This window comes from Triturus cristatus, chromosome 5_1 (assembly GCF_964204655.1).
Source record: "Triturus cristatus chromosome 5_1, aTriCri1.1, whole genome shotgun sequence".
NCBI lineage: Eukaryota > Metazoa > Chordata > Amphibia > Caudata > Salamandridae > Triturus > Triturus cristatus.
The window spans coordinates 50,364,934-50,387,636 of NC_140587.1; the positions used below are offsets into that span (position 1 = coordinate 50,364,934).

General features: G+C 46.6%; 1 protein-coding gene across 6 annotated transcripts in view; it reads left to right on the plus strand.

The window, feature by feature from the left end:
- PARP10 (poly(ADP-ribose) polymerase family member 10) overlaps positions 1–22,703 on the plus strand; it is a 447,966-nt gene that overhangs the window by 52,960 nt on the left and 372,303 nt on the right. For all 6 annotated transcript variants that reach the window (XM_085604387.1, XM_085604383.1, XM_085604388.1 and 3 more), the window contains exon 3: positions 18,313–18,558. In XM_085604387.1, the coding sequence (XP_085460513.1) occupies positions 18,313–18,558 (246 nt within the window). The remainder of the gene's footprint in view (positions 1–18,312; positions 18,559–22,703) is intronic.

Sequence of the window (22,703 nt, forward strand, 5' to 3'; positions counted from 1 at the left end):
TACAGGTGCACCAGAGTACGGCTGAAACAGTAGGGGATGCAGCCAACAGGGCTGACTAGCTCCATGGCCGGGGCACCATGTGTCTAGTCCTGTATTTCCATTTTACAATGGACTAGCACACTGGTCACTTGGTTTTTACATAGCATGCATATTTCAGATATTCACAGGTCTTACTCACATGTATTTACAATATGAGGCATAGGATGTTGAATTGTCTTTCCAAAAATCACACTTTTTTTTTCTTCATCAAAGACCAATTCTGGGATTAGAATCTGTGTCCTCCGAATTCCAAAATCAGCAGATTGGCCACTAAAGTGTACCCCCTCTATTTAATGATGTTTGACAAATTGTGTCATGTTATCACTTCAGGGCAGTGACCAAGCATTCCCGTTGTCCAGGTTGAGAGGACATGTTCTACAAGATAGCAATGGCAAATTGAGACTGCAATGCTCTTCTAGACTGCCCATTCCCTCTCCTGCCTTTGTGTTTAGTCTCCAACTCTGTCTGCCTTGACAAATAGCTATTATGCCCCTGTGCTTGCATACATCGGTATGCATACCTCATTCCCACTAAAAACCTGCTTTTTCCAAGTTGCCACATAGTGCTCTATAGAAAGCTTCTGCTTCAGATTTGTCTGTGTAACTTCTCTGAAAGGATATAGACCTGTCTCCATCCTAGGTTCAACTTGTGTAGACCCTATGAGAAGAAAATCCCTAATGTTTACTCCTCTGTAGACAGTGATTGTAATAATGGGCACACTAGATCAAATCCTCTTTTCCATTGGAGCCAATAGGGCAATCAATCTTCGCTTCAGTCAGCGATGGCAGTCTTTCCACCATAACCTTGTGCAGACAGGCTCTGAGCATACTACTTTCCATTGTTGGGACTTGAAAAACACTAATGGTGATGCTTTATTCATGCAGAATATGCTGTGAAACTCGACAGTGAAAGATAAATGCACATGCTTTCTCACAGGGAACCCTCTCCCGCCTCAATTTAAGATGGCCTTGATTGAATTGTTTAAGCTGGTGGTAACCTGTGATTTAAACTAGTTAGTCCAAAGATGTCTGTTTGGCATTGCTGTGACATGGGGCTTCAAAGCCATATATTTCACAGCAGCTACATAGGCACACAATACATATTCCGGTTTATTTGTTAAAGTGCTTTCTCTTTCGGATTAAAAGCTTTATTATAAGAAAACAATGTAATAAATCCACTTCAGGAAAAAAAAATAGAACACACAATGATTTATTGTCACAGAGCGGTTGACCTCGACGCTGGGGATTAGGGTTCGAGTCTCGGCAGGGATGCTCAACATCCTGCGATTCTGGGCAAATCACTTAATCTCCCCGTGCCTTGCAAAATGAATGCGTTCATCTGTAACACAACTGGTGCTCATGTAAAGTGCTCCGATACGGTCTGGTCAAGTTTGCACTATATAAAACTTAAAAAAAAAAAAAAGACATTCTTAAATTATCTAAGTGGCCTAAAGAATCCATCATTGAAGTCTAATATCAAGAAATAAAGATTTAATGTTTATATAAGGATGAGGTAATAGAAGGAACAGGAGGAAATTGCATCAATTTATAAATCAGAAAAGGTACTATTAAGTAGTATAAACATAAAATCAATTAAGAGAAACATTATATAAACCATAAAACTTAACCACATTTAAAATAGACTAATAATAGAAATGTTAATAAAACAGTTAATATAGATGCCGTTTTATGACGGAGAAAGCAGGACATTTAAGGCGGTTTGAAATCCTGTACAAGTAAATTGTGCTCATTAGTGTGCTTCTAACTATCCTTGTTAATAAGCAATATTGTAAGTAACCATTATGCAGCTCTCTTTGAAGATAAAGCGACCGGAGTAACAAATGCTCTACCTAATCTATGATTAAAACAAACTGCATACCACCAGGCCTTACAATCAACATTTGAAGTGTTTTTTCCAATTAATAGTCTGTTGAAAATGTATAGATAATAACAGGTGTTCTACATCATTGTTATAAACCTCAGATCAGTCACCAGCCACGCTAGCAAGAAAGACGTGCAAGCTTAAAATGAATATTAACCAGCAAACATACCAAGAAAATAGCTCGGAAAATTACATTGATCCAAATTAATACTTGACCGCAAAATGCAAAACTATTAGGAAATTAAAATGTATGTCTTAGATCACTATTGTTATCATTAAAACAACAATTGGCATAAAAAGCTTTAGACTTTGTGGACATTAAGCAAGGAGTAACAAGCTATCGATTACAAATAAAAAACAATCTTATAGTAATAATAGCGGCTCTTGAAGTTTTGATCCAATTTTATTCCAAAAGGGACTGGCCCAAGAAAAATTCTTACTCGAGGAATATCTATTTTAGATTCAGTGCAAAGAGTAGCTTTAGTTGGTAGACATTTGTATGAGACAGAAGCATCAGGATTGAAAAAAAAAACCCTGAATAAATGAATCGCATTTTGAGACAAATAGTGATTTATCTTCCATCCTCATGTAAAAGTAGTGTACTTTCATAGTGCACTTAGTTTTAAATGTGTTTTGCCAACCAAATTTCAATTGGAATTCAGTAAAAGACAAAGGTAAAGAATGATTGACGAATTGTTTGGAATTACCTAAAAATAAACAAGAAACCAAAAGTTTACAAGTAAATTTTAAATATTGGAAGTGACAATCTGGAAGATATCCCTGGAAAGGAATTAAATTAATCACTAAAGAAAAGTTATGTGGGACATTTTTCCAGTTTTGCATTTAATTGTGTAAATTGCATTCTTTCTCTTGGTAGCCAGCAGTATGCTTGTCTTAAGCAAAAAATACTTTGGGTTAATGCTGGAAATCAGCAATATTTACTCCGTCCTGCTATTTACACAATTTGCGATTGACCACAGATAATGTGGATTACTTCGCATTCTTAAAAGGTTTGGATAGAAGATTATTTTTTTCTGAAATAAGAGGAAGAAATATTAACGGGGATCGAGCAGCTAAATTAATGGGGCGTAATGCCATCTTTATCCCTCCATGAAAGATACAGAGGATACCATTTAGAATTCAAAGATTCCATTTTATGACTAATAGCCTTCAAATGTAGGTTAACTGTTTCATTGAATTTGTGAACCATACCCCTAAGTTTTTTATTTTGGTGGGATGCCAACCTAAATCAGAAGAATTGAATATTTGCTTGGTACACTATTTATTTAAAGGAAGAATTTCAGTATTAGCAGCATGAATCGTATAGTCTGCACCTATTTGAAAAAGCTGAAACCTCTAAAAAATAAAAATTGACAGGTAGAATTTTCACATTTTAAGCAAAGGGAGGGAGCAGAAGCTGATCACTTCAATCGATTATTACTGTTTGTTTTTTTTAAACATTTTTTATTAAACATAAAGCACAGAATCAATGTTACATTATCAGTGTAAATCAAATGTTATACAGTACATCTTTTTATCTGTTACTACAGTTATCAAGGATGCAGGGCGTCGCCACTGTCAGCTCTTCTCATGGCCATGTCTGCTGTAGGAGGGAGAGGTGCAAATTTCCCCTCTGTAGGCATTTCAACCTTCTTATTTTTTTATCCCACTTCTTAGGGCAGCCCCTATGTTTGTTGACCTCCTTCTCCGCTATCATACATCTGTCCATTTCAGCTACCCATTCTATGATTAGTGGCACTCGGTTGGATCCCCAATGCAACGCTATGCTCCTTTTCACCAATAAGTATCCTAGTGCTACCCAGTGTTGTTCCACCTCTGATAAGTCAGTAGGGTCCCATATGTTTAAAATCCCCATCATATTATCCCATAAAGGGCGTACGAAGGGACATTCCCACAGGATATGGTAGAAGGTACTATCAAGGCCGCATCCCCTAAGGCAGAGGTCTTCAAACTTTTTTGCACAGAGCCCCCTCTAAGCAAAATATTTCGAAGTCGGGCCCCCCTCCAAAACATTATGGCAAGGATTGGGAGAGTAGGAGGGAGGTGGGTGTGTATAGGGATTGGGGCTTATGAGCTGATTTCAGGAGTACTTTTACTATAGCTTCTAAACCTCGCTAAATCAGACTTCTAAAACAGCAAAAGCATCAAACAAAAACATGTATTATCCCAAACATACTTACCCCCATAATTGGGGTGTTGTGAGCCCCTCCCACTTTTGGACCCCAATGCAACTACACCTGCTGCAATTCCCATAACTGCAGTCCTGAGTAGCAGGCCATCTCCTTTGCATCTTTTACCTCTATCCCACCTTGGCGGATCATCACCTCGGCCCTAATGCTAGAAAGGAAGATATTCTGCCATGCCCCTTCTTTAAAGGTAAACTGTTATAATTGTGATTCAGTGGGCCCCTCAAATCCCTGAGCCCCAGTCCTGCTTCATGTGCTTCCCTAATGATAACCAGCAGTGGCCACTTACATACCTTGCAGCAGTACCAGCTTCACTAATGAATGGCCTTTTTAAAAAGAAATTAAGAAATAGACCACTTATATTGTCCCCTTCTTTGGGGTCTTTCTCTGAAGAAGCTATCTCTGGCCATTTGTAAACATAAAAATGAGTCCCCATACAGTGCTCCATATTCTGGGCCTTCTCTTTGACAGTATCAATGAATCTCAATCCTTTCCTCTGTCTCCTAGACTATTACTGTGAGGCTCCAGTAGTCGAGAGGATTAGGGCTCTGCATCTGAATGCAGCAACCCTGCTGGCCTTCTACCTGCCACCCCATTGGCTCAGCTTTCACACAAACAACTGCTCCAGAATGGTTAATATTGACTTTGAGGTGCCTCTGCCTGAAAGCGAAGGGTGTGGTGGTAGTGCAGAAAGTTGAAAAAGAAACCAGCCATTAATTGATTGAGTCACTTAAAGCCAGGGCCACTGGAATTATGAGTTTCTGCAGCAGTATCATTTTTGCACATAATTATGAGTTTACCGCATTTGCTACATAATCCATAATATGCAGATTCCAACAAAAAAAACTTGATTTTAGCTTAAACAGAACAAAAGTTGCTTAAAATGAGGCAAAGTGTTCGGAGCAGTGGAAGGCCCTTTGCAAAGATTGACTGGCAATCTTGTAGTTGCTAACGGCTGTATTTGGGTGAGATGAAATATTTCCCTTGACAGCGTTACCATGAGTTAAAATAACAAAATAATGAAGTAATGCTAACCACAAAATGTGCCGCATAATTAACCTTTTTTTGTTGCTTAATTTGGTCAACCTGCAGTATAATGTGGTCCTCTCCTACTGAATTATTCCAGCGACTCTGCTTAAAGCTTCATGGCGGCAAAGATTTATTCTTTTTGAGATGTAATGTGGGGTGTTAGCTGAGATTTGGAATTGTGGAGGCACTTACAAAAATGTCTGTATTAGATACAGTTTAATTACTTATTACTAAAAAGTATATTATGTAAGAACTTGTTTTACCTTAATCACTGCATCATTTTGCTGCAGCAGCAGCCTAGTTTAGACTATTTAAATACTATTTTTAAATATTGACTCACATATTTAGAGTGCTTTCTGCTACAGGCTGGGACCTCATAGCACTATAAACAGGGCCACTGGAATTATGTGGCAGGAGAAGGCCAATTATGCAACAAGCAGAGGCGAATAATGCTGCATAATCTTGCCTATTTTGTGATGGCATTATTGCATTCTTTTGCCATTTTTCGACTTTTCAGTATCCTGGCATATATTTCCCCTCATTAGTACTACTTTAAAATATAGCAATAAGCAACAGAAAGGTGACCAGTCAACCTTTAGAAAGGGTTTTCCGCTGCAAGGTAACGTGTTGCTGCTGCCGTTTGAGCTCGAAATGAGTTTTTTTAATTCTGCAAATCATGCAGCAGATGATGGATTATGTGGCAAATGCAGGAAATTCATAACTATGCTCAAAATGCCAACACACATACACACACATCTACAGTGATGGTAGTTGCAAACTGAGGTTTCATAACCTAAATGAGTGCATTTATCACCAGTTAGTTTAACTTGTATTTATTTTTCAATTCTTCTGTTATTGCATTATTTTATACACACTTAAAAGACTGTGATAACACAAAACACTTGCCTTTTTTTTTTTTTTATAGAAACTTCTGTGATCCTGCCAGCACACTCGCTGACCCCCGACCCCACCGCACTCTGATAACAGTTGTCACTTTCACTTCAAGGCCTGGGTGTAAATGAAGACGGCCTGGAAATGCAGCAAATAAAGATCGCTGCACTTCCAGGTCTTCATTTACATGTACTTTCAGAGGCATTAGCGCCCCCCTGGGAACCCATCCACGCCCCCCAGGGGGGCGCGCCCCACAGTTTGAAGACCTCTTTCTAAGGCATAGAGCGTCAGCTCGGCTTCCTAGCTTGGCCAGGATTACTCCCGAGATGTAGGACCTATGGAGTATCTTTAGTTGTATAAGACGGAAGCGGTGGTGTATGGCCGTTTCCCTAGGGGACATTAGGGCCGTCTGCCAGTCATCCTCGTCTAGCGGCTCCTGGTCTCTCTGCCATTGGACTCGGAGGGCCTGAAAGGAGTCTGGCAGGTTATTGCAGAGTTTACGATAGGTGCGTGAGATTGCTCTCTGAGCCGCTCTTGACTAAAGCCATCTATCTTCTAGGGGGGACGTGTTCGGCAGGGAGGGAAGATCTGGGATGTTTGTGTGGATGGCGTGTCGGATCTGTGGGTAACGGAAAACCTCTAATTGTGCAAGAGTGTATTTAGTTTGTAGCTCCTTGAATGTGAGGATCTTCCCTTTGTTAACCAGATCTCCTATATTAGAGATCCCAATGAGGTCCCACCTATCAAACCCAGTTTGGAAGCAGAGGGACCCCAGTTTCTGCGATGACCACAAAGGTGTAGCTTTTGTGAGTGTATTTAACCAACCCAGGCGTTTGTGGCCTTATGCCATATGTCTACTGTTTGTGACATAGGTCCCACATACCCGCCCTTTCGCGCCTTACTGTAGAGGGCTCCCAAGTATCCGTCCCGTCCAGTTTGGTACTTTTCCAGGTGGAATGCCGGGTTCGTCGGGGACCCATGGATCCAATGGTTGACTGCAAACAATTGTGAGGCCCAGTAATAAAGGCGTAGGTCTGGAAGGGCTATACCCCCGTCATACCACCCGATAGTAAGCTTCTGTAGGGCAATTCGGGGTGCTCTTCCCTCCTAGAGCAAAACGCGGAGATACCCCTCTATCATGGTAAAATAGTTGTCAGCTATGACGAATGGGCAGTTTTGAAGCGCGTATAAAAATCGGGGCAATGCGAGCATTTTAAAAAGAGCCGCCCTACCCAAGAGGGACAGAGGCAGCGACCTCCAGTGTTTCAAATCTTCCTGTAGCCTTCTAAGGGGGCTTAGGAGATTACGTTCATAGAACACTTTGGGATCGGTGGTAATGAAAACGCCCAGATATTGAAAACCTGTTGTGGCTAGTTCTATCGAGTACCCGCGGGGCAGATGAGGTGGGGGGGCCGCGAATACATATAATAACGATTTGGACCAGTTGATCGTGTACCCGGCATATTTGCCAAAATTTGTGGAAACATTAAATAGACTATGAATGGAGGCTCGAGAGGACGCCAGATATCTAAGGATATCGTTTGCGTAGAGTGAAATTTTGTCCTCTAAGTCCTCTCTCCATTTCAGTCCCCTGATCGAGACATCTCGTCGTATCCAATGGGCTAGTGGTTCGAGGGTCAGCGCAAATAACAGGGGAGACAGGGGACAACCTTGCCTCGTACCTCTCTGCAGGGCAAATGTACGGGAAGTGCGATTATTCACCCTAACTCGGCCCAACAAGTCCGTATAGAGCAATGCCACCCATTGTCGGAAACGTGGGCCAAATCTGAATCTTGCTAATACCTCCGAGATAGTGCCACTCTATTGAGCCGAACGCCATAGTGGCATCCAAGGAGAGGATCACCGCGTCTTCTTGCAAATAGGGCTGCCTACCTAGAATGTTATGAACCCTTCGTATATTGAGGGCGGTATTCCGCCCTGGTATAAACCCCGATTGGTCGGCCTGCATTAGATAGGGGAGCACTGTTATGAGCCGGGATGCCAGAAGTTTGGCCAACACTTTGGCCTCTGAACTGATCAAAGAGATAGGTCTGTACGAACTAAGATTATCCACTGGTTTGCCCGGTTTGCGAATGACCACGATGGAGGCCAACCGCTGGTCTAAGGGAAGAATGCCCTTCTCTCTACTTTCGTCATACATGTTTTTGAGATGGGGGGGAGGGGGGGGCTACTTTAAGGGACATTACTTTAAGGAATTCAATGGGGATCCCGTTGGGCCCCATTGCTTTACCGGAGTTGATAGCAAAGATAGCCTTGCAGACTTCTTCTGCTGTGTTATCGGCATAAAGGACATCCCTGTCAGTGTCAGATAAAGTAGGTAAATCCATTTCCTCCAAGAGCTGGTGAGTCTTCGGAGGAGTATGTAGTCTTAGAGGTATACACCGACTATAGGTGATCAGCAAATGTCTCTGCTACATCCTGAGGGTCTGTCATCCGCCTTCCATCATCTAGTAGGATTTCGGGAACCCATCTCTCCTCCTGATCTCGTCCTTTCTAGCCATGCCAGCATCTTACCAGCCCGTTCACCTAGTTCGTAGACTTTGTCGTGTCTGTAAAAGCCGGGCTTGAACTTTTTCTCGTGCGAGGGCTTTATATTCCAACTGCTTGTTTCGGAGGTTACGGGCTGTGGCATCAATGGGAGCGGCATTATGTGCCGTCTCAAGCAGAAGGTCGCATTCCATCTGGGTCAGCTGTTCGCTTTGTTTCCGGAGGTATCCGATTTTCAAAGCTAGGGCGCGACCCTTAAGTACTGCCTTATAGGCCTCCCAAATAGTGTTAGCCGAGTCTATGGATCAGATATTGTCCGTAAAATAATATTCCGGGTGTTCTAGGAGGTCTTCCTTGATATCGGGAATTGTGAGGAGCCATGGGTTAATTATGGGGCCTCGGGCCGAATACTGGTAGGACGTGAGTTCAATCTCTAGGGGAGAATGATCAGAGATGCCCCGCGGGAGTCCCTGGGGGTGTCGGAAATGCCCAGTGTCTGCGGAGAACGTAAAAAGATAGTCAATGGGGGACCTACTTTTATGAGCGATGGAGTAGTGAGTGAAATAGGATTCACTGAGATGTAATGATCTCCAGATATCTGAGTCCCAAGGCCTGGGCGAATTCCACCAAAAAGGTATTGCACTTGGAAGGTGGTTTTGGAGGGCACCTGTCTAAAGTATCATCCATTGTCATATTGAAGTCTCCTCCCCCCCCCCCCCCCTCCCCTCCAGAATAAGAGGTCCCGGGGGGAGGTCAATAAGTATTTTGCCTAGGTCTTGAAGTGCTGTTTTACCCAGTGCCGGTGGGAGATAGGCTGAAACGAAATTTAGGTGCTTTACCTCCCAGGTCGCCTCCAGGACTGCGAATCGTCCCTGGGGGTCAGCCCAGACGCGGGTAGGTGTCCGAGCCAGGTTTTTGCGGACTAGAAGTCCCATGCCTCTGGAACCCGAAGTGAACCCGGAGTGGGCCATCAGTTTGTATCCCCACCTGTGGAGAACTTTGCAGCCATTGCCCACCAGGTGAGTCTCTTGTAGCAAGACCAGGTCTGGTGATTGACGCTTGAGATATTGTAAGACAATCCCCCTCTTAATTTTGCTACCTAGTCCATTAACATTCCAGGTTAGAATTGATAATTTAACATCTTTAGAATTTGCCATGGCTATTGTTTAGGGGAAACCACCGCGGAGCCCCGCGGTGATGACGGTGACCAGGAATTGAGTGGCGTGAGGTGGCACGTGGCCTGAGTAATGGCGGGAGCTGCACTATTACAACCCACCGACCCATCAACCTGCATTGCTGTGTGGCCATGTTGACCCGTGATGAACTGCTTACTTGTGTGTTCTGTGCTAAAAAACATAACAAACCAACTCCCCCCTGCCCTCCCCATCCTGAACCCCCCCCTCCCAGCCCTCCTGCCAGTGGATTCGAAACTATCCACTCCCCAACAAGGCAGAGTGCCTGTTGCCCTCCCTCCCATATGTGAGGTGTTCGGCTAGCCGCCTCCAACCCCCGCCCTTCAACATAACTTTGCATAGATTAATTAAGCTTTGTCCAATACAGTCCAATCCGTCGATATGTGACACACTACCTACAAGACCTAGAGGTGTGCATTCAAGTTTGGCCGCCTACTTCAATGAAAGTCAGTACGAGCTCAGAGAATCGTTACCTTGGCAATGTTGGTGGTCAAATCGAAGAAGTGTAGATCTCACCACCCAACTAGGCAAGTGCAAGGTGATCACATGATCAGAGTTAACACACATCATCCTTGTCCACGTCTGGAGGTCCCCCACCGATCTTCCGGGGGGCCCTTTGGCAGTTGCCTTGGCCGCTACTGCGCCCTCCATCCGATTGTTTCCCAACTCTGCGCCATCCCTCTACCCAGTCCCAGGCCTCCTCCGGGGAAAGGAAAAACCAGGTTTTGCCATCTGATTCTACCCGCAGTCTGGCTGGGAACAGCATGGAGTACTTGATGCTTTTCTCACGAAGGACTTTTTGACAGCTGTGAAGCTCCGTCGTTGTGCTTGGACTTTAACCGTGAAATCTGGGAAGAACGTGATATTTGCATTGTCTATTTTCACCGGAGGTCCAGCTCTAGCTGTCTGTAGGATGACATCCCTGTCTGGAAAGTTAAACGCTCGAGCGAGTATGGGGCGCGGAGGAGCTCCAGGCTTGGGGCGCCCCCCTGGGACCTTGTGAGCCCGCTCGATGGAGAAATAGCTCGATAGCCATTTAGGTTGAAGTTTGTTGAGGATTAGGTCTTCTACAAAGAGGTCTACTGCTGGCCCCTCCATTCGCTCCGGCACGCCAAGAATATGAACATTGTTCCTCCGAGCCCTTCCTTCGTAGTCATCCAGGAGCTCCTCCGTCTGTTTTTGCTGGCTTTGCCGCTGTGCCACTTGGTCCTGAAGGCTAGAAGTGTCAGACACCAGGGCCGCCGTAGTAGTCTCAATGTCTTTCTCTAGAGTCCATTGTCTTCAAGTCCGCTCTGATGAGGGTAACTTCGATGTTCACTGAGTCAATACGTGTTTCTAAGGATGACCTCATTCCCGCTATGGCCTCTATCACGTCCTCCAGAATAGGGGTTTTAGCCTGGGGGTGAGGCTGTGAGGCCCGGTGATCATCACCCGAGGCAAAGTCTATGTCTGCCCCTTGCTTTGTCCATGCAAACTTTGCCAGTTGTTTCTGGACTTGAGTCTTTGAGCCTCTGTTGTTAGCCATTAGCAGTATTTCTGGGGTTAATGGCACCGCCGTTGAGGGAAGCACACCTGTACTGGCCGCCGCCTGCGCGGAGAATAGGTCAGTCAACCGCCGGCCTGTCAGTTTTCCAAGTGGCTCCTAGTGATCAGGAGATAGTTAGGTCTATAATATAGCGGGACGTGCTGTCAGTGTCTGACTCTCTCTTTGCTGCCCAGCCAGGGAAGCTGCTGCACAAGAACTAGGGCACCCAGGGCCAGGCGGGCTCCCGCTCTGTCCGATAGTCGAAGTAGCAGCACCCTTAGGGGTATATTGGAGGCTGCAGGATAACTAGACCCGGCCTCCCAAGCAGGCCGGATCTGCCTGCAGTGCCTCCGAAATCTGTGATCTCTGTCCCCTCCAGAGGCAATGTTGCCGGTGGAAGAACTCCACGGCAGGGAGCGTGACGGTTGGCTGGGGTGTATGAGGAATGCGCTGGGTATGCTGGGTCTCAGTCACCCAACCCAGGTGGATGGTGTGAGTCAGTGATCGCAGGCCTGGAAACCATCCCCCTACAGGTGAGGGCGCGTGGGATGCAGTCTCCCAGGGTTAGCGATATGGTAGCTGCCACCTGGCAGTCCCATAGGACGGGCCACTCAGCCGGGGACGCGGGTGACCTGTGCCTCCGCCTTTCGCAGCGTTAGTGCGCCCTCGGTGGTTCCACACATTTCTCCTCCCCCGGTAGCCCCAACATTCACCACCTCACCTCAGGCCCTCGGGAGGAGTCAGCGGAGTCTCGTGTGTCACTCGGGCCCTCCAGGAGGCCTTAGAGTTAGACAAGGCCCTGGACTGGATCCACCTCCTTCCTCTCCGGCAGAACTCAGAGTCCGCCTCCCACCGTTTCTATCCGATGCCTCCGAGATCATTTGCGGCGTCCCTCAAGGATCTTCCCTCAGCCCGACGCTGTTCAACATCTACATGGCACCACTAGCACGCATCGCCCGACAGCACGACCTCAACATAATCTCCTACGCCAACGACACTCAGCTGATCCTCTCCCTCACCAAGGACCCCCTCACCGCCAAATACAACCTCCACCAGGGAATGAAGGCTGTCGCAGACTGGATGGAGGACAGCCACCTCAAACTGAACACAGACAAGATGGAAATCCTCATCCTCGGGTCCAAACCCTCCACATGGGACGACTCTTGGTGGCCCACGTCACTGGGGCCCCCGGCCCCCAACGACTACGCACGCAACCTTGGAGTCCTCCTCGACTGAAACTCTCCATGACCAAACAAGTCAACGCAGTCTCCTCCACCTGTTTCAACACCCTCCGCATGCTCCGCAAGATCTACAGATGGATCCCGACAAACATGAGGAAAACAGTCACCCAGACCCTAGTCAGCAGCAGACTCGACTACGGAAATGCCCTCTACGCCGGAGCCTCGTCCAAGCTCATCAACAGTCTACAGAGAATCCAAAACGCCTCTGCACGCCTGATCCTCGACGTCCCACGCCACAACCACATCACCCCCCACCTGAGGAATCTGCACTGGCTCCCCATCGACAAAATAATCTCCTTCAAGCTCCTGATCCACGCACACAAGGCACTCCACAAGACCGGCCCAGCCTATCTCAACAGTCGACTCTCCTTCTACGTACCCAACAGGAAACTCCGCTTTGCTGACCACGCCCTGGCCACAGTCCCATGCATCCGGAGAACTACTTCCGGAGGCAGATCCTTCTCCCATCGCGCCGCCAGGACCTGGAACACCCTCCCCCTCTACCTGCGACAAACTGAAGACCTGCTGACCTTCAGGAGACAACTCAAGACCTGGCTCTTCGACCAATAGCAGCAGCACCACCCCCCTCCCCCCCCCCCCCCCCCGCCCCCAGCGCCTTGAAAGCCTCTCACGGGTATGTAGTGCGCTTTACAAATTATGTGATTGATTGATTAAGAGTCCGGGGCCTCGATTTGAACTGCTGCGCTGTGTGGGAGCACCCCTCGGCAGGATTGAGCCGCGACTTCTCACGGTGCAACTCCGTCACTGCTGACCAGCCTTGGTTGATCCGGATCAGGTCGCAGAGATCTTCAGGGGGGTGCCGCAATCCCCCCCAGCGACTGTGTGGGTCCTCGGTGAAGCGGTTCCACTCTTCGGACAATTACCGCCAAGCTGCGGCCACCATTTTAGAACTGCCTGGAGGCTCCAGTCAGGACGCCGTTTTCCCCTTGAAGCATCGGTTGTTAATCTCCAAAAGCAGCAGCCGTAGGTGGGATTGGCGCAGGGAGAGTTCCCCGATGTTTCGGGGGAACTCTCCAGAGCAGTAAACGGAGAATGTGACGGATTTTCGGGCGAGGGCTACGGAGCCTCTCAAGCAAGCGACCATGTCCGTCGGCCGCTAGCCACGCCCCCGATTATTACTGTTTTAAGAACCACAAACTTCTGTTTTTTTATTTTAGAAAGAGAAGTTTTCAAAGCGAAGATAAATAAGAGTGGAGACAAAAGGCAACCCAGGTGAAGTCCTCTTTTTAGGGAAAAATAATTGTTTATTTTCCTATTGGCTAGGCTAGAGCTACCAGCAAGCTTTAAAGTAACAAAATGAACCATTATTCTAGAGCCAAAACCGTGCCACAGCATAAATGTAAACATAACCTTTCAGTCTAGTTTTATTAAAAGCTTTCTCTGCTCCAGTAGTAATGGCAGCCATGGAAAAGTTAAGATTAGGAAATGTACTTGCATAAATACATGATCTTTTGTTATCTGTGGGTAAGCTACCCTTTATAAAACTGGATTGCTTGTTGCCAATAAGTTTGGGCAACAATGGTTCAGGCTTGCGGCTATAATCTCAGCAGAGATTTTATAATCTATGTTCACCAACCAGATAGGCCTGTAATACTTGCACAAAATAGGAGGTTTACCCTCTTTATGAATCAGACAAATTACAGATTTGTGGTAGGAACCACTTGGTGAATTATTTGGCTGAATAATATTGCACTGCTTTTTAGCAAAAAGGAAGATGTATTATCAGTCGTAATATTGTTAAACTGAAGTTTTACTTCAGCTTACTTTATCTAAAATCTTTCGAATTCGAAGAAGAAAAAAATTGGTGTTCTATTATCTTTAATATTCTCAAATATTGCTTTGTATTCCTTGTCATATTTCATTTTATTCTTGGAGTGTAGGTTGCAATGCCCTCTTTAATATGTTGGTGGATGACGGCCTATCGTCCTTATGAACGTTACTACGTCTGTATAGTCTTACCTCACATTTCTATCCTGCTTCCTTTTGCATGACGGAATGTGGGCTATGGTATCAGAAATGAATAGACTTTCAGTAACTTTATTCGTTCAGAGTCTACTTGATTATGTGCGATTTTAGAAAGGTTTTAGGGTGGCCCTAAGTTGGGAGCTACAGTGGCTAGCCAAACATAGCAGATCCATCTGCTTCTGCGCACTTCAGGGAATCATGGGGGGAGGTGCAGGGGCCAGCATGCTTTGCTTCAGAAGGACTGGGACTTCTCTGAACAGACTTACTGTGTTATTGCAAGCACTTCCATAAAACTGAATGTTTAGCCTTCTGTGTCTCCTAGCGGAGTGGAGCAAGCAGTTTTTAGGTCTCGCCCTGCGTTGCTGCGCACATGCGTAGCTCGTTCGACGAGATTTATTGCATACGAGTACTTTTAGAAAAGGGCTTTAAGCCCCACCCCTCATTTCCATTGGGGCGCATCAGCATTTATGGTAAACGCTGGCTTCCCATTGGAAAGGAGGGTTTTACGTTGCCTCCCTTTGGCTTTTTGCTCCGGCCCACCCGTACTGGCTCACCTGCTTCACGGCTGTCGTGAAGACTTTTCTTATCTGCTTGTTTGGCGATTTATCGAGGCAGACGGAACCGCTTATCAAGGTGGCCAGACGATACAAAAAGTACCTAAAATCTGGGGTGACGACCCATTAGAAACCATTCTATCCCGATACACTAGTGCAACAAAGCTGGTGGTATTAATACGGTGAATAGGATGGGTATGACCTGCAAAAGTCGTGAATATAATTTTAAAAGAATAAATTGAGGTCCATATTGTGTGTATGTATATGTATGTGTATATATATATATATATATGTATATATATATATATATATATATATATATATATATATATATATATATATATATATATATATATATATATGATTTTAAAATCCCTCTTTGGACGATATGTTGCTGCGGGAATCTAGCTCTATAATTTTGAAGAAATTTGTGTTGAATTCAAATCTGATGGGACGGATATTTTGTCTTAACAGAATTTTATCATAAATAATTTGCTTGCTGAATTATATGGTGAAAAAAGACACCTCCTTTTTCATTAAAAGATCTTTTTGAATTTGAATAGCTCTGCGGTCTATTTATTTGTATAGTTAGATTAATCTACATATTGGTGCAAGAAGACATCCATACCACATTTAGGAAATACTAATTGGAAATATGAATTTGTTCTGCAAAAAGTGAAGCCCTGAATAAGTTCCGTTAATTGTTTACACAGTAACGAAACGCGTTGGCTGTTGTCGTGTACTTATGTCAACTATGAAATAAAAGTCAAAAAAAGAAAAGAAACACTTTGAACTTGTGTCTTACCTTTAGTGCACCTCCATTTGTATAAAAATTATCTACTTGTTTATTTAACAAGCAGATTAGAAAAGTCTTCATGGCAGCTGTGAAGCTCATGAGCCAGTGCTACAGGCTTCCCACAATCATGCTGCCTTCACGCCTGGAGCATGCACCAGTCGGATCTGTGATTGGTTGGAGGCAGGCAGACACAGAGCGCAGATGCGCAAGGGGTCACAGGGAGGACACTGGTACTCCGGCTGTTTCGCCTTCTACGTGTCAGTCAGCCCTGGTGACCCCCCTCCCCCTGTATCAGTGCGGTGCCCTTTCACAAGCGCCACGCGGGTTGTGGTTTAATTGTTGTGCGTTTTCGCTGCTCCCTTATCCCACTCTCACTGCTCTCAACCCACCCTCCTTTCTCCCCTTCCCTCCTCCCTTCCAGTCACCGGGCTCCAGCTTTTATTTTTTGTTATGAACTCTTCGTGAGTATTACGTGAAAGTCATTCAAGCAGTTCTGTCAAGATTAATTAAAAAAATAACGGGATATAGGAGAGAACAATATACATTCAAAGTTACACTACATTCAGTAAGGGAAAAATTAACTTGATTCCGGTGGCAGACGCTTGTTTTACGTCGCCTTTAGGCCCTTCACATTGCTTTGTGGTCCCAGAGAATGGGGTACATATTTTTTGGTGAGTAATGGTTAGAAATGCTTTGACTAAATGTATAAATAGTTAATTCAGGCACGGTTATTTATTAAAACAAGCCTAATGCATTTCATGGTGTCTTCTATTAATTTAAGCGTTTTATAAAAACAAAATCGCAGGAGGCGCACTCCTAATTTCCCCTCACTGGAGTGCCCGACGGGGGTTGAGTGTATGGGGCATTCTGGAAGAGCCCGCCTCCATTGCTCATCCCTCCCGGCCCCGGAGTGCGTTGTTCTTATCTTGGACATAACTGAGTGAATAGCTGAGGATTTGCTACGCAAGAGTGGATTTAGTCAGATCTGCTCTGGACCTGATTGTGTTTGTTTTCCTCAGGAAGCAGGCAAGGTCGGGCTGGCAGGTCACCAGGCCATGTGCACAGAGAGAGAGTACAGCACCATGGGCCCCCACCGTTCCAGCGCAGCACTGGCCTTGCAGAGCCCCGCTCTTCTCCGTTATATGGCACCGACCTTGCCGTGGTTCACCAGCAACAGAGTGCATCTCTGGGAGTGCAGCCTCGGCCATGCAGGAACACGTCCGCCATTACAGTGCAGCACAGCACAGCACTATATGAACCGTGCTACCGTTGCCCTGCAAGGCCTGGATGTGCAGTGCCCCTGGTCTCGAGTTTGTTGGCGGCCACCACAGAGCACCCCACCGGATTCATGATCGCTATTCACTGTTGTTGTTTGAGGTCCCGCCTGCAGACCGCTTCAGCTGGATCTTGTTGAAAGGCCTGTTTTGTACAATCCCAATACATACTTGGGTCAACCTGCTGCTTCTCATGTTGCGAGTATATCGGTTTTCTGTATCAGTGGTGTATGTCTTTGTCTCTGGCACTTTTAGTGTTGTGTATCTCTCCGTCTTCTCTGTCAGTGACTCTGTGTGTTGGTGGTTTTATGTGTGTATGTATGAGTGACACCACAGGTGTCAATGCAGTTCTATAATATGCCTAATAAATGTTAGCTTTCACCCACGATAATGTAAAGCATAACTAAACAAGCATCGAAAATGCAATAGGTCTCGCCTTTCATTAAGTTAAAGCCATTTGCTTTGTTATACAATACAATTAGCAAAGCAAATGGCTTTAACTTAATCAAAGGCGAGACATAGTGCATTTTCAATGCTTGTTAAAACAACTCATCAGCAGTCCTGCCTTGATGGATTGGGGCCATGCACCATCACGTATCTTTCAGCTTTTTCTTGCCTCGCTGGGCCATGCAACACTGCAGCTTGGTTGGTGGCAGGGATATTAACCCTGGAGGAGGAACAGTGGGGAGTTTGGAGAACAGAACTGCTCTCAGAACCACTACCTGTGTAACCTCTGCTGTGCTTCAAGTGTCTGCTGACTCTTCCCTTATGGATACGTAACATCCTATCTCCGCTGTTTTATCTCTCGACCCTTCAAACAAGTTTAACCCTTACACTAGATACCCTCCCAGATTCAATTTTTCTGCTTAACCATCAATATGTCAGTCACACCCCCACCCCCCTCGACCCCACCTGACACCCCGCACTTATTGACTGCTGCAACACAGACAAAACCTTGCAATAACGGTGAAGACTCCAGTCGAGCACCAGCACAGAAACAAACCTGTGGCTCCCCTTAAGGCATACAGCTGTACTTAATATTATTCTTTTTTTAATACTATTTTGTTTAACTGTATTATCTTTGGTGTACGGTTCGTTGTTGATGGCTGCTTTGTATTCTGGGTGCAGGTCGTCTTTGGCATTGGTGTATGTTGATGGTATAGTGAACTACTCTTCTGTCCCCCACAGATGCTCAGAATGTCCTCTCCAAGGAGCAGCACCAGCTGTTGAACGTGGAGCTGACCGTCCGTAGGGGCCCCCCCAGAGACCGGGCGAAGGTGCTGCTGAAGGGCCTGAAGCCAGACGTCAGCCGGGACGTCCTGGAGCTCTACGTTGAATATGTGACCAACTGTGACAGTGGAGAGTACACCCTGCACCGGGTGCCGAGCGGGGAGGAGGTGCTGATCAGCTTCCACCAGCCGCTGACTGAAGCAGGTACTGTATAGAAGGAAGCTCTGCATAGATCTTCTGCTAGTGTGTGGGCTCAGCAGTAGGTGAGGTGAAATTACCTTTACAGGCAAGGTCGTGTACACCCTGCACCGGGTGCAGAGGTGGGGGAGTTGCTGATCCGCCTCCATCAGCCGCTGATGGAAGCAGTAGGGAGTTTGGAGTTTGTCATAGAGCGCTTCTGCTCGTGTGTGTACTCAGCAGTAGGTGAGGTAGAATACACTGCTGGTGAGGCGGTATATACTCTGCCTCTGGTGCTGATCCGGTTCCATCAGCTGCTAATAGAAGTAGGTACTCCAGTGTGGGCCGTGAGTCATAGAGTGCATTCGCTAGTGGGTTTATAGAAGTCCTTCTATGCTTGGTGCAGCATGGGCATATTTTTAGTTTATTTTTTATACGGTCTAATACCTAATGCTCCATTTAACCTATACATGAATGAATTAAATGTAATTTGTATAGTATGCAGCTGCTTCAACAGAGGTGTCCTGATGCCGCATTAAGTAGTAGATCCTAAAACAGCTGGTAAACTATTGGAATCGGAATATTCGCAACATTTATTTTATTCTATTCAGTTATTTTTTTCCTTAACTCAATTGGTAAATTTGTTCCAAAGTTTGGCTGCCAGACACGAAAAGTAGCTGCCACCCCTTCTGACTCCCTGTATCTTGGAGACCTGTAATAATTCAAGGTTTCAGAACTGAGAGCTCTTCTTGGCTGGGACAAAGGAACATTGCGCAACAATGAACTGTGGTGGAAGGTGGTGTGAATTTTTTAACAGTAGACCATTGTGTGTGTTTGCAAGTCCAGAGCTATTGACTGACATTGAGGAGGTCTTGAGATTTGATGTGCAGTCTGTCGGACAGCAGGAACCAAGACTCAAGCTTTTGTGGACCTTTCATATTCGCCGCATATGCACAGCTCCACTCGGGACACGTATCGCTCCGTTACTGAGCTGCTCTTCTGACCTTATGGGCCATAGAGGTCTTCAGCTTTAGGGCCTGTATCCCTAACTTCCTGAGTTGCTCTTCTGGCTTTCATGGCCAAAGAGGAGTTTGAGGCATGTGGGCTGCTGAATTCATATCTGTGCATAGATCGCCGCCTAGTGTTGGGTCCGGATGATTGCATATTGTTGTCCTGGAAGAGTCTTCGAAGTATCACGATATAGGTGACTCCTCCCCTGGACTACAGTGCGCATGGGCATCCTCTCCATCCTCAGATTGTTTTTTTCCGCCATTGGGTTCGGATGTGCTTATCTTAGCTCAAGTTCGGAAACTTTAGTTTAAGGCCAAATGGCCTTTCGATTTCGTCGGTATGGTTCGCGTTCGGTATCGACCAGCTTATTTTGTATTTAAGTAACTTCTTCACGCTTTTCGGATCTGCTTCGGTCCGAACATCGATAAACGCTCGACGATGGAATCGAGGACTCCTTTCAAACGATGTCCTTTATGCCATGCGAAATACCCACACGTCGATGTCCATCCGGTGTGCAACAAATGTCTCTCACCGGATCATGATGAGTCGAAATGTATGGCCTGCGCCCGGTTCCGCTCCAAGAAGACTCTGCGGAATCGACGGGCAACGAGATTGGAGGCACAGCAATCGGCGCCTGCCCCGGTCAACATCTTCAGCACCGAAGATGAGGAAGTCGAGAGCGTAGAAGAAATAGACTCCAGCCGTGCTTCCGAACGTGACTCCCGATCGGAAGACGATGAAGAGGTGATCTTCGAGGACGAAGACGTCGTCGGCTAGGTAGGGGACGACTATGAGGCCCTTGGGGCCGAGGAAGATAGCTCTGGCGAAGAGCCAAGCCTACCCGTCGATACGGAGGCCGAAAGACCAAGTCGTCATAAGGCTCAGGTCGAGGGATCGCCTGCGGGCCTTACCCAAGATCGGTCACACAGTTCTTCGGCCCCGCCTCAAGGCCCGGCCTCGAACATTTCACAAGAGCCATTAATATCGAAGACTACTGGATTCCATTCGGTGAAACCGAAACCATCCGTCGCACCGGTTCCATCGAAACCGAAAGTGAAACTGGTTGAGATCGGATCGAAGGCCTCGAAGCCCTCCACTCCTTCGACGCCGGCACGGGTCGTCGGCACCGAACACACCAAAAGAGACTTCGGTGCCGAGCTCACCAAAACGGGTTCCGGCACCGAGTCAAAGAAGAAGGCCCTCGGTCACCACAGGGTGCCTCAGCCTATGGCACCGAAGATTGCGGCCAAACCCACCAAGGTCAAGGAGGTCGATCCGTCTGCGTCCACATCAAAAAGTGCGGTGCCTACCAAATCATCGGCTCCAAGGAGCGTCGATACCAACCTTCGGATCGACGACCCAAACACTGGGAAAACGTTGGATACCGCTTCGACGCCTGCCTCCAAGGTGACTATCTGTTCCAAAGCGCCATCTGCGTTCACATTGCAACAGGTCTCAGCGTCGTTGCAACGCATCAGGGACCGGGCGACCCTCGAACCTACGTCGGGTCCCGAACCGCCCAAGGTCGCAAAAACACACTCGGCGCCGGCGCACATCACATTTGGATTGCCGCCGCCCAGGGCACCGAAAATGTTCGAAATTTGGACACGTGTCCACCGAACACGAACACATACACTATCCGCTGGACAAATCGATATCGACCCTTCCCAGGAACACTTTATCGACGCCGACACTGGTAGGCTGCTGCTCCGCAAGCGGAGAATTACACCGGAGAAGGGTTTGGAATCATACAAAATTCCTTTAAAGAAGAAGCTGCCAGCAGCTTCCACACCAGTGCTTCAAGACACTTTTCAACCCTACCTTCAAGACCCACCGTCTTTTTCTCCTACGCATTCGGAGGCAGATGCCGGAGACGACTATATAGGGGATGATACCACTTATCCAGTGGATATCTATCCTGATGACCACCTGCAGGACCCAGATCAGACATGGGGAGACCCCACCGACCAGGGTAGCGCACCAGATGCTCCTGACACGCAGCTTTATAATATAAAGACATCTCCCACGGAGGATACTGCTGCCTTTAATGCCCTTATTGAACGGGCTGCTGCCAATCATGGAGTGGAACTCCATTCTGACACTGTAGAGGAGGATTTCTAGGTGGACACGTTCGCCTCCTCTGAGAAAACCATCAAAACGCTGCCAATGTTGAAGGGGGTTCTAAAACCTGCAAAAGACATCTTTAAAGAAACAACCAGGGTACGGGTGTTGAACCCAAGAATCGAAAAAAAATACAAGCCAGCACCCGGAGACCCTATGTACATTAAGGGTCAGTTACCATTGGACTCCATGGTTGTTTCTAATGCTCGCAAACGAGCACATTCGCAAACAGGTGATGCTCTTCCCCCCCGACAAGGAGTCCAAAGTGCTGGAGACCTCAGGCAAAAGGATAGCAGCGCAAGCAGCAAACATCTGGCGCATTGCCAACACCCAGGCACTCCTGGCCCGTTATGATAGGTCACACTATGACACACTAGAATCATTGCTACAACACTTGCCAGATGATTACAAAGAGGCAGCGGAGCTCCTTATCAGAGAGGGCCAACTCCTTACAAATGCGTCCATCAAATGCGCACTAGATGCGGCCGACACTGCAGCTAGGGCGATCAACACTAGCGTAATGTTGAGGAGGCACGCATGGTTGCGAATCTCAGGCTTCAAACCTGAAATTCAGAACAATATTCTCAATCAACCTGTCAACCCAGACTTTTTATTTGGACCCGAGGTTGACACTACCCTCGAAAAAATTAAAAATGACACAAACTGCGAAATCAATGGGGGCTCTGCAGTCGCAGCAGTTTCGGAGTGGCTCCTTACGTCGCCCCGGGCATAGAGGAGCAGCTAGAGGTCAGGGGTCCCAGCAGCAATACAATAAAGGGGGTACACAAAGTACCTATGATTAAAAACAATAGAGGTGGATATCGTGGATCCAGCACCAAAGGCAGAGGACGTGGGTACGGCAACACCAGGTCCTCCCCCAAAAACAAACAGTGACTCCTTCTCCTTGCCCCCCGACCACATAACACCTGTCGGGGGGCGACTCCAACAGTTCCTGTCAGTCTGGAAGTCCATCACCACAGACAGGTGGGTCAGGGATATTATCCAGTACGGTTACTGTCTAGAATTAACGTCCACTCCAC